At 39.6% G+C, this 12,810-nt stretch overlaps 1 protein-coding gene across 4 annotated transcripts in view; it reads right to left on the reverse strand.

The window, feature by feature from the left end:
- LOC118379912 (DDB1- and CUL4-associated factor 1) overlaps nucleotides 1-12,810 on the reverse strand; it is a 60,748-nt gene that overhangs the window by 32,930 nt on the left and 15,008 nt on the right. For all 4 annotated transcript variants that reach the window (XM_052526215.1, XM_052526216.1, XM_052526218.1 and 1 more), the window contains 3 exons: nucleotides 12,595-12,804; nucleotides 7,983-8,152; nucleotides 6,002-6,126 (listed from right to left, as the gene is read on the reverse strand). In XM_052526215.1, coding sequence (XP_052382175.1) covers nucleotides 6,002-6,126; nucleotides 7,983-8,152; nucleotides 12,595-12,804 — 505 coding nt within the window. The remainder of the gene's footprint in view (nucleotides 1-6,001; nucleotides 6,127-7,982; nucleotides 8,153-12,594; nucleotides 12,805-12,810) is intronic.

The raw sequence follows: 12,810 nt of genomic DNA on the forward strand, positions 1-12,810 counted from the left end.
GATCTAGCAGTATAGATAGAGAATAGAGCGACTGGTCTAGTAATATAGATATAGAGAATATAGAGCGACTGGTCTAGTATTATAGATATAGACAATAGAGCGACTGATCTAGCAGTATAGATATAGAGAATAAAGAGCGACTGGTTGAGCAGTATAGATATAGAGAATATAGAGCGACTGGTCTAGTAATATAGATATAGAGAATATAGAGCGACTGGTCTAGTAATATAGGCGGAGAATACAGAGCGACTGGTCTAGTAATATAGATATAGAGAATATAGAGCGACTGGTCTAGTAATATAGGCGGAGAATATAGAGCGACTGGTCTAGTATTATAGATGGAGAATATAGAGCGACTGGTCTAGTAATATAGATATAGAGAATATAGAGCGACTGGTCTAGTATTATATATAGAGAATATAGAGCGACTGGTCTAGTAATATAGATATAGAGCATATAGAGCGACTGGTCTAGTATTATATATAGAGAATATACAGCGACAGTATTATAGACGGAGAATATAGAGCGAATGGTCTAGTAATATAGACGGAGAATATAGAGCGACTGGTCTAGTAATATAGAGCGACTGGTCTAGTATTATATATAGAGAATATAGAGCGACTGGTCTAGTATTATATATAGAGAATATACAGCGACTGGTCTAGTATTATATATAGAGAATATAGAGCGACTGGTCTAGTATTATAGACGGAGAATATAGAGCGACTGGTCTAGTATTATATATAGAGAATATACAGCGACAGTATTATAGACGGAGAATATAGAGCGACTGGTCTAGTATTATAGGCGGAGAATATAGAGCGAATGGTCTAGTAATATAGACAGAGAATATAGAGCGACTGGTCTAGTAATATAGATATAGAGAATATAGAGCGACTGGTCTAGTATTATATATAGAGAATATAGAGCGACTGGTCTAGTATTATATATAGAGAATATAGAGCGACTGGTCTAGTATTATAGACGGAGAATATAGAGCGACTGGTCTAGTATTATATATAGAGAATATACAGCGACTGGTCTAGTATTATATATAGAGAATATAGAGCGACTGGTCTAGTATTATAGACAGAGAATATAGAGCGACTGGTCTAGTATTATATATAGAGAATATACAGAGACAGTATTATAGACGGAGAATATAGAGCGACTGGTCTAGTAATATAGAGCGACTGGTCTAGTATTATAGACGGAGAATATAGAGCGACTGGTCTAGTATTATAGACGGAGAATATAGAGCGAATGGTCTAGTAATATAGACAGAGAATATAGAGCGACTGGTCTAGTAATATAGATATAGAGAATATAGAGCGACTGGTCTAGTATTATATATAGAGAATATAGAGCGACTGGTCTAGTATTATATATAGAGAATATAGAGCGACTGGTCTAGTATTATATATAGAGAATATAGAGCGACTGGTCTAGTATTATATATAGAGAATATAGAGTGACTGGTCTGGTAATATAGATATAGAAAATATACAGCGACTGGTCTAGTATTATAGGCGGAGAATATAGAGCGACTGGTCTAGTAATATAGGTGGAGAATATAAAGCGACTGGTCTAGTATTATATATAGAGAATATAGAGCGACTGGTCTAGTATTATAGGCGGATAATATAGAGCGACTGGTCTAGTAATATAGGCTGAGAATATAGAGCGACTGGTCTAGTAATATAGATATAGAGAATATAGAGCGACTGGTCTCGTAATATAGGCGGAGAATACATATATATATATTTTTTTTTTATTAAACATAACATAAAAAAACATAAGCCTCAGCAACATTAATGTATTAAAAACAGTTCTGTAGCAATGAGGTTTATGCAGTAGGCTATAGACCCAATACATTATCACTGCATTTTGGCTTTGCTTGAAGGCTATAGGCCCAATACATTATCACTGCATTTTGGCTTTGCTTGAAGGCTATAGGCCCAATACATTATCACTGCATTTTGGCTTTGCTTGAAGGCTATAGGCCCAATACATTATCACTGCATTTTGGCTTTGCTTAAAGGCTATAGGCCCAATACATTATCACTGCATTTTGGCTTTGCTTGAAGGCTATAGGCCCAATACATTATCACTGCATTTTGGCTTTGCTTGAAGGCTATATTACATTTACATTACATTTAAGTCATTTAGCAGATGCTCTTATCCAGAGCGACTTACAAATTGGTGCATTCACCTTATGACATCCAGTGGAACAGCCACTTTACAATAGTGCATCTAAATCTTTTAAGGGGGGGGGGGGATTACTTTATCCTATCCTAGGTATTCCTTAAAGAGGTGGGGTTTCAGGTGTCTCCGGAAGGTGGTGATTGACTCCGCTGTCCTGGCGTCGTGAGGGAGTGTGTTCCACCATTGGGGAGCCAGAGCAGCGAACAGTTTTGACTGGGCTGAGCGGGAACTGTACTTCCTCAGTGGTAGGGAGGCGAGCAGGCCAGAGGTGGATGAACGCAGTGCCCTTGTTTGGGTGTAGGGACTGATCAGAGCCTGAAGGTACTGAGGTGCCGTTCCCCTCACAGCTCCGTAGGCAAGCACCATGGTCTTGTAGCGGATGCGAGCTTCAACTGGAAGCCAGTGGAGAGAGCGGAGGAGCGGGGTGACGTGAGAGAACTTGGGAAGGTTGAACACCAGACGGGCTGCGGCGTTCTGGATGAGTTGTAGAGGTTTAATGGCACAGGCAGGGAGCCCAGCCAACAGCGAGTTGCAGTAATCCAGACTTGGCTTTGCTTGAAGGCTATAGGCCCAATACATTATCACTGCATTTTGGCTTTGCTTGAAGGCTATAGGCCCAATACATTATCACTGCATTTTGGCTTTGCTTAAAGGCTATAGGCCCAATACATTATCACTGCATTTTGGCTTTGCTTGAAGGCTATAGGCCCAATACATTATCACTGCATATTGGCTTTGCTTGAAGGCTATAGGCCCAATACATTATCACTGCATTTTGGCTTTGCTTGAAGGCTGTAGGCCCAATACATTATCACTGCATATTGGCTTTGCTTGAAGGCTATAGGCCCAATACATTATCACTGCATTTTGGCTTTGCTTGAAGGCTGTAGGCCCAATACATTATCACTGCATTTAGGCTTTGCTTGAAGGCTGTAGGCCCAATACATTATCACTGCATTTTGGCTTTGCTTGAAGGCTATAGGCCCAATACATTATCACTGCATTTTGGCTTTGCTTGAAGGCTGTAGGCCCAATACATTATCACTGCATATTGGCTTTGCTTGAAGGCTGTAGGCCCAATACATTATCACTGCATATTGGCTTTGCTTGAAGGCTGTAGGCCCAATACATTATAACTGCATATTGGCTTTGCTTGAAGGCTGTAGGCCCAATACATTATCACTGCATATTGGCTTTGCTTGAAGGCTGTAGGCCCAATACATTATCACTGCATTTGGGCTTTGCTTGAAGGCTGTAGGCCCAATACATTATCACTGCATTTGGGCTTTGCTTGAAGGCTGTAGGCCCAATACATTATCACTGCATTTGGGCTTTGCTTGAAGGCTGTAGGCCCAATACATTATCACTGCATTTGGGCTTTGCTTGAAGGCTGTAGGCCCAATACATTATCACTGCATTTGGGCTTTGCTTGAAGGCTGTAGGCCCAATACATTATCACTGCATATTGGCTTTGCTTGAAGGCTATAGGCCCAATACATTATCACTGCATTTTGGCTTTGCTTGAAGGCTGTAGGCCCAATACATTATCACTGCATTTTGGCTTTGCTTGAAGGCTGTAGGCCCAGTACATTATCACTGCATTTTGGCTTTGCTTGAAGGCTATAGGCCCAATACATTATCACTGCATATTGGCTTTGCTTGAAGGCTGTAGGCATAATACATTATCACTGCATATTGGCTTTGCTTGAAGGCTATAGACCCAATACATTATCACTGCATTTTGGCTTTGCTTGAAGGCTGTAGGCCCAATACATTATCACTGCATATTGGCTTTGCTTGAAGGCTGTAGGCCCAATACATTAAGAAAAATAATTAAACTAATTCCCATAGCATTTCGTGACCTTACAAAGCCTCATTTGAAAACTTGGGGACAGTCACATCATGAGCATTCATGCTGGCGCGTTTTTTCAAATCTGCTCAATATCCAACAGCCTACTGTAAAACATACAGATTCACAGACTATCTGCAAATAAACTTCAACAAAGCTGATCCAAGGAAATAAATGCCCTGGCACGAGGCCTGCCGCCAGCAGCAAGAAACTAATAAAACAAATAGGTGATCGACTAGAAACGCCTTGGAGACCAGTTGGTGATCACTGCTCTAGAGAGACTGACCTGGTAGTATAGATATAGAGAATCTAGAGAGACTGACCTGGTAGTATAGATATAGAGAATCTAGAGAGACTGACCTGGTAGTATAGATATAGAGAATCTAGAGAGACTGACCTGGTAGTATAGATATAGAGAATCTAGAGAGACTGACCTGGTAGTATAGATATAGAGAATCTAGAGAGACTGACCTGGTAGTATAGATATAGAGAATCTAGAGAGACTGACCTGGTAGTATAGATATAGAGAATCTAGAGAGACTGACCTGGTAGTATAGATATAGAGAATCTAGAGAGACTGACCTGGTAGTATAGATATAGAGAATCTAGAGAGACTGACCTGGTAGTATAGATATAGAGAATCTAGAGAGACTGACCTGGTAGTATAGATATAGAGAATCTAGAGAGACTGACCTGGTAGTATAGATATAGAGAATCTAGAGAGACTGACCTGGTAGTATAGATATAGAGAATCTAGAGAGACTGACCTGGTAGTATAGATATAGAGAATCTAGAGAGACTGACCTGGTAGTATAGATATAGAGAATCTAGAGAGACTGACCTGGTAGTATAGATATAGAGAATCTAGAGAGACTGACCTGGTAGTATAGATATAGAGAATCTAGAGAGACTGACCTGGTAGTATAGATATAGAGAATCTAGAGAGACTGACCTGGTAGTATAGATATAGAGAATCTAGAGAGACTGACCTGGTAGTATAGATATAGAGAATCTAGAGACTGACCTGGTAGTATAGATATAGAGAATCTAGAGAGACTGACCTGGTAGTATAGATAGAGAATCTGGAGAGACTGACCGAGTAGTATAGATATAGAGAATCTAGAGAGACTGACCTGGTAGTATAGATAGAGAATCTGGAGAGACTGACCGAGTAGTATAGATATAGAGAATCTAGAGAGACTGACCTGGTAGTATAGATAGAGAATCTAGAGAGACTGACCTGGTAGTATAGATATAGAGAATCTAGAGAGACTGACCTGGTAGTATAGATATAGAGAATCTAGAGAGACTGACCTGGTAGTATAGATAGAGAATCTAGAGAGACTGACCGAGTAGTATAGATATAGAGACTGACCGAGTAGTATAGATATAGAGAATCTAGAGACTGACCGAGTAGTATAGATATAGAGAATCTGGAGAGACTGACCGAGTAGTATAGATATAGAGCATCTAGAGAGACTGGCATAGTAGTGTAGATAGAGAATCTAGAGCGACTGACCGAGTAGTATAGATATAGAGAATCTAGAGAGACTGACCTGGTAGTATAGATAGAGAATCTAGAGACTGACCGAGTAGTATAGGTATGGAGAATATAGAGACTGACCGAGTAGTATATAGAGAATCTAGAGACTGACAGAGTAGTATAGATATAGAGAATCTAGAGAGACTGACCTAGTAGTATGGGTATAGAGCATCTAGAGAGACTGACCTAGTAGTATAGATATAGAGCATCTAGAGAGACTGGCATAGTAGTGTAGATATAGAGAATCTAGAGCGACTGACCGAGTAGTATATAGAGAATGTAGAGAGACTGACCGAGTAGTATAGGTATAGAGAATCTACAGAGACTGACCTAGTAGTATAGATATAGAGAATCTAGAGAGACTGACCTAGCAGTATAGATATAGAGAATCTAGAGAGACATACCGACAGTGCAGACGGTGGATCCTCCTTCATCCAGCACGTCTACAGTCTCAGCTAGCAGCAGCTGAACTTTAGGTACTACAGTCAGCATAGCCAGGATGTCCAGGGCGAAACGCACCGTATCAGACCTGGTAGACAGAACCGTAAGTAAGACAGTATTATCTCTATGGGGGTACAGCAGTCTTACTGACAAGGGGAGGAGGATCCTGAGCAGGACTTTTATCTTAGCTCACTATAGATATAACTGTAACTGCCTTCTAGACCTTGGAGGGGGAAAAAAATACTTTTTAATCACAATGTGTGTATCGGTGTTATCCAACGTGTACATTTTGTCATGACAACAAAACGACGGCGAGAAACTGGCCGAAGAACAAAGAGATATGTTAAGTCTTCATCAGAAGAATGTGCAGGTGTTAAAATCAGGTCAATTAGAGAGACTACAGGTAACCTACCTGCCATAGTAACTCCTCCAGTAGAATCAGGTCAATTAGAGAGACTACAGGTAACCTACCTGCCATAGTAACTCCTCCAGTAGAATCAGGTCAATTAGAGAGACTACAGGTAACCTACCTGCCATAGTAACTCCTCCAGTAAAATCAGGTCAATTAGAGAGACTACAGGTAACCTACCTGCCATAGTAACTCCTCCAGTAAAATCAGGTCAATTAGAGAGACTACAGGTAACCTACCTGCCATAGTAACTCCTCCAGTAGAATCAGGTCAATTAGAGAGACTACAGGTAACCTACCTGCCATAGTAACTCCTCCAGTAAAATCAGGTCAATTAGAGAGACTACAGGTAACCTACCTGCCATAGTAACTCCTCCAGTAGAATCAGGTCAATTAGAGAGACTACAGGTAACCTACCTGCCATAGTAAGTCCTCCAGTAAAATCAGGTCAATTAGAGAGACTACAGGTAACCTACCTGCCATAGTAACTCCTCCAGTAAAATCAGGTCAATTAGAGAGACTACAGGTAACCTACCTGCCATAGTAACTCCTCCAGTAAAATCAGGTCAATTAGAGAGACTACAGGTAACCTACCTGCCATAGTAAGTCCTCCAGTAAAATCAGGTCAATTAGAGACTACAGGTAACCTACCTGCCATAGTAACTCCTCCAGTAGAATCAGGTCAATTAGAGAGACTACAGGTAACCTACCTGCCATAGTAAGTCCTCCAGTAGAATCAGGTCAATTAGAGAGACTACAGGTAACCTACCTGCCATAGTAAGTCCTCCAGTAGAATCAGGTCAATTAGAGAGACTACAGGTAACCTACCTGCCATAGTAAGTCCTCCAGTAGAATCAGGTCAATTAGAGAGACTACAGGTAACCTACCTGCCATAGTAACTCCTCCAGTAGAATCAGGTCAATTAGAGAGACTACAGGTAACCTACCTGCCATAGTAAGTCCTCCAGTAGAATCAGGTCAATTAGAGAGACTACAGGTAACCTACCTGCCATAGTAAGTCCTCCAGTAGAATCAGGTCAATTAGAGAGACTACAGGTAACCTACCTGCCATAGTAAGTCCTCCAGTAGAATCAGGTCAATTAGAGAGACTACAGGTAACCTACCTGCCATAGTAAGTCCTCCAGTAAAATCAGGTCAATTAGAGAGACTACAGGTAACCTACCTGCCATAGTAAGTCCTCCAGTAAAATCAGGTCAATTAGAGAGACTACAGGTAACCTACCTGCCATAGTAAGTCCTCCAGTAAAATCAGGTCAATTAGAGAGACTACAGGTAACCTACCTGCCATAGTAAGTCCTCCAGTAAAATCAGGTCAATTAGAGAGACTACAGGTAACCTACCTGCCATAGTAAGTCCTCCAGTAAAATCAGGTCAATTAGAGAGACTACAGGTAACCTACCTGCCATAGTAAGTCCTCCAGTAAAATCAGGTCAATTAGAGAGACTACAGGTAACCTACCTGCCATAGTAAGTCCTCCAGTAAAATCAGGTCAATTAGAGAGACTACAGGTAACCTACCTGCCATAGTAACTCCTCCAGTCACAGGCTATGGAGATGAGTTGTAACACGAGGGGAATACAGGAGAGCTTGTGAAACACCTCCACAGGTTCCCAGTGAAGCTGAGTGGGTCCACAGTCTATTAGAAAGTCCATCATGTCCACCACCTGCTCATGACTGTACGAACACGACTGTCGGGGGGCACAGACACACAACAAGTCATCAATAAAGACAAAATCAACCAATTTTCTTTTTCTATTGTGTTATTGATTGTACGTTTGTTTACTCCATGTGTAACGTTGTTGTTTACTCCATGTGTAACTCTGTGTTGTTGTTTACTCCATGTGTAACTCTGTGTTGTTGTTTACTCCATGTGTAACTCTGTGTTGTTGTTTACTCCATGTGTAACTCTGTGTTGGTTGTTTACTCCATGTGTAACTCTGTGTTGTTGTTTACTCCATGTGTAACTCTGTGTTGTTGTTTACTCCATGTGTAACTCTGTTGTTGTTGTTTACTCCATGTGTAACTCTGTGTTGTTGTTTACTCCATGTGTAACTGTGTTGTTGTTTACTCCATGTGTAACTCTGTTTATTGTTTACTCCATGTGTAACTCTGTTTAGGTTGTTTACTCCATGTGTAACTCTGTGTTGGTTGTTTACTCCATGTGTAACTCTGTGTTGGTTGTTTACTCCATGTGTAACTCTGTTGTTGTTGTTTACTCCATGTGTAACTCTGTTGTTGTTGTTTACTCCATGTGTAACTCTGTTGTTGTTGTTTACTCCATGTGTAACTCTGTGTTGTTGTTTACTCCATGTGTAACTCTGTGTTGTTGTTTACTCCATGTGTAACTCTGTTTGTTGTTTACTCCATGTGTAACTCTGTTTAGTTGTTTACTCCATGTGTAACTCTAGTTGTTTACTCCATGTGTAACTCTAGTTGTTTACTCCATGTGTAACTCTAGTTGTTTACTCCATGTGTAACTCTAGTTGTTTACTCCATGTGTAACTCTAGTTGTTTACTCCATGTGTAACTCTAGTTGTTTACTCCATGTGTAACTCTGTTTAGTTGTTTACTCCATGTGTAACTCTGTTTAGTTGTTTACTCCATGTGTAACTCTGTTTATTGTTGTTTACTCCATGTGTAACTCTGTTTATTGTTGTTTACTCCATGTGTAACTCTGTTTATTGTTGTTTACTCCATGTGTAACTCTGTTTATTGTTGTTTACTCCATGTGTAACTCTGTTTATTGTTGTTTACTCCATGTGTAACTCTGTTTATTGTTGTTTACTCCATGTGTAACTCTGTTTATTGTTGTTTACTCCATGTGTAACTCTGTTTATTGTTGTTTACTCCATGTGTAACTCTGTTTATTGTTGTTTACTCCATGTGTAACTCTGTTTATTGTTGTTTACTCCATGTGTAACTCTGTTTATTGTTGTTTACTCCATGTGTAACTCTGTTTATTGTTGTTTACTCCATGTGTAACTCTGTTTATTGTTGTTTACTCCATGTGTAACTCTGTGTTGGTTGTTTACTCCATGTGTAACTCTGTGTTGGTTGTTTACTCCATGTGTAACTCTGTGTTGGTTGTTTACTCCATGTGTAACTCTGTGTTGGTTGTTTACTCCATGTGTAACTCTGTGTTGGTTGTTTACTCCATGTGTAACTCTGTGTTGGTTGTTTACTCCATGTGTAACTCTGTGTTGGTTGTTTACTCCATGTGTAACTCTGTTTTGGTTGTTTACTCCATGTGTAACTCTGTTTTGGTTGTTTACTCCATGTGTAACTCTGTTGTGGTTGTTTACTCCATGTGTAACTCTGTTGTTGTTGTTTACTCCATGTGTAACTCTGTTGTTGTTGTTTACTCCATGTGTAACTCTGTTGTTGTTTACTCCATGTGTAACTCTGTGTTGTTGTTTACTCCATGTGTAACTCTGTGTTGTTGTTTACTCCATGTGTAACTCTGTGTTGTTGTTTACTCCATGTGTAACTCTGTTGTTGTTGTTTACTCCATGTGTAACTCTGTGTTGTTGTTTACTCCATGTGTAACTCTGTGTTGTTGTTTACTCCATGTGTAACTCTGTGTGTTGTTTACTCCATGTGTAACTCTGTGTGTTGTTTACTCCATGTGTAACTCTGTGTGTTGTTTACTCCATGTGTAACTCTGTTTATTGTTGTTTACTCCATGTGTAACTCTGTTTAGTGTTGTTTACTCCATGTGTAACTCTGTTTAGTTGTTGTTTACTCCATGTGTAACTCTGTTTAGTTGTTTACTCCATGTGTAACTCTGTTTAGTTGTTTACTCCATGTGTAACTCTAGTTGTTTACTCCATGTGTAACTCTAGTTGTTTACTCCATGTGTAACTCTAGTTGTTTACTCCATGTGTAACTCTAGTTGTTTACTCCATGTGTAACTCTGTTTAGTTGTTTACTCCATGTGTAACTCTGTTTATTGTTGTTTACTCCATGTGTAACTCTGTTTATTGTTGTTTACTCCATGTGTAACTCTGTTTATTGTTGTTTACTCCATGTGTAACTCTGTTTATTGTTGTTTACTCCATGTGTAACTCTGTTTAGGTTGTTTACTCCATGTGTAACTCTGTTTAGGTTGTTTACTCCATGTGTAACTCTGTGTTGGTTGTTTACTCCATGTGTAACTCTGTGTTGGTTGTTTACTCCATGTGTAACTCTGTGTTGGTTGTTTACTCCATGTGTAACTCTGTGTTGGTTGTTTACTCCATGTGTAACTCTGTTGTTGTTGTTTACTCCATGTGTAACTCTGTGTTGTTGTTTACTCCATGTGTAACTCTGTGTTGGTTGTTTACTCCATGTGTAACTCTGTGTTGGTTGTTTACTCCATGTGTAACTCTGTGTTGGTTGTTTACTCCATGTGTAACTCTGTTGTTGGTTGTTTACTCCATGTGTAACTCTGTTGTTGTTGTTTACTCCATGTGTAACTCTGTGTTGTTGTTTACTCCATGTGTAACTCTGTGTTGTTGTTTACTCCATGTGTAACTCTGTGTTGTTGTTTACTCCATGTGTAACTCTGTGTTGTTGTTTACTCCATGTGTAACTCTGTTGTTGTTGTTTACTCCATGTGTAACTCTGTGTTGTTGTTTACTCCATGTGTAACTCTGTGTTGTTGTTTACTCCATGTGTAAATCTGTGTTGTTGTTTACTCCATGTGTAACTCTGTGTTGTTGTTTACTCCATGTGTAACTCTGTGTTGTTGTTTACTCCATGTGTAACTCTGTGTGTTGTTTACTCCATGTGTAACTCTGTGTGTTGTTTACTCCATGTGTAACTCTGTGTGTTGTTTACTCCATGTGTAACTCTGTTTATTGTTTACTCCATGTGTAACTCTGTTTATTGTTTACTCCATGTGTAACTCTGTTTATTGTTTACTCCATGTGTAACTCTGTGTTGTTGTTTACTCCATGTGTAACTCTGTGTTGTTGTTTACTCCATGTGTAACTCTGTGTTGTTGTTTACTCCATGTGTAACTCTGTGTTGTTGTTTACTCCATGTGTAACTCTGTGTTGTTGTTTACTCCATGTGTAACTCTGTGTTGTTGTTTACTCCATGTGTAACTCTGTGTTGTTGTTTACTCCATGTGTAACTCTGTGTTGTTGTTTACTCCATGTGTAACTCTGTGTTGTTGTTTACTCCATGTGTAACTCTGTGTTGTTGTTTACTCCATGTGTAACTCTGTGTTGTTGTTTACTCCATGTGTAACTCTGTGTTGTTGTTTACTCCATGTGTAACTCTGTGTTGTTGTTTACTCCATGTGTAACTCTGTGTTGTTGTTTACTCCATGTGTAACTCTGTGTTGTTGTTTACTCCATGTGTAACTCTGTGTTGTTGTTTACTCCATGTGTAACTCTGTGTTGTTGTTTACTCCATGTGTAACTCTGTGTTGTTGTTTACTCCATGTGTAACTCTGTGTTGTTGTTTACTCCATGTGTAACTCTGTGTTGTTGTTTACTCCATGTGTAACTCTGTGTTGTTGTTTACTCCATGTGTAACTCTGTGTTGTTGTTTACTCCATGTGTAACTCTGTGTTGTTGTTTACTCCATGTGTAACTCTGTGTTGTTGTTTACTCCATGTGTAACTCTGTTGTTGTTGTTTACTCCATGTGTAACTCTGTTGTTGTTGTTTACTCCATGTGTAACTCTGTTGTTGTTGTTTACTCCATGTGTAACTCTGTTGTTGTTGTTTACTCCATGTGTAACTCTGTGTTGTTGTTTACTCCATGTGTAACTCTGTGTTGTTGTTTACTCCATGTGTAACTCTGTGTTGTTGTTTACTCCATGTGTAACTCTGTGTTGTTGTTTACTCCATGTGTAACTCTGTTGTTGTTTGTGTCAACACTGCTTTGCTTTATCTTGACCAGGTCGTAGTTGTAAATGAGAACTTGTTAAATAAAAAGGTGAAATAAATAAAAAATTTATAAAAACAAATCGATCAATCAATCACTGAAATCAATCAATTAGTCTTCGTTATCCATAATCAATAATTAAACTAATCAATACATACATCTTTATCATCCAAAAGTAACATATGTTGATCATATGTAAATGCATGTTAGTTAGTGTGTTCACCTCAGGACATCAACTTCAATAGGGAATCTACCTTGTAGTAAGGCTGAGGGTGAACTTGAGCGCCCCCTTCAGTTCTCTGGAGGGACTGTTTGACTTGCTCCACCTTGACAGCCAGGTGGGCCTCGAAATACCTTCTCAGGCACATACAGGTGTGTTTGGCTGTCTGACGGCTGGAGAACACCTGGTCGTCACTCAACATGGCCCCCTGGTCCTCTGGGTTCAGGATCTCTAATGTACTGATCTAGAG

This window comes from Oncorhynchus keta, chromosome 10, assembly GCF_023373465.1.
Source record: "Oncorhynchus keta strain PuntledgeMale-10-30-2019 chromosome 10, Oket_V2, whole genome shotgun sequence".
In the NCBI taxonomy this organism is placed as follows: Eukaryota; Metazoa; Chordata; class Actinopteri; order Salmoniformes; family Salmonidae; genus Oncorhynchus; species Oncorhynchus keta.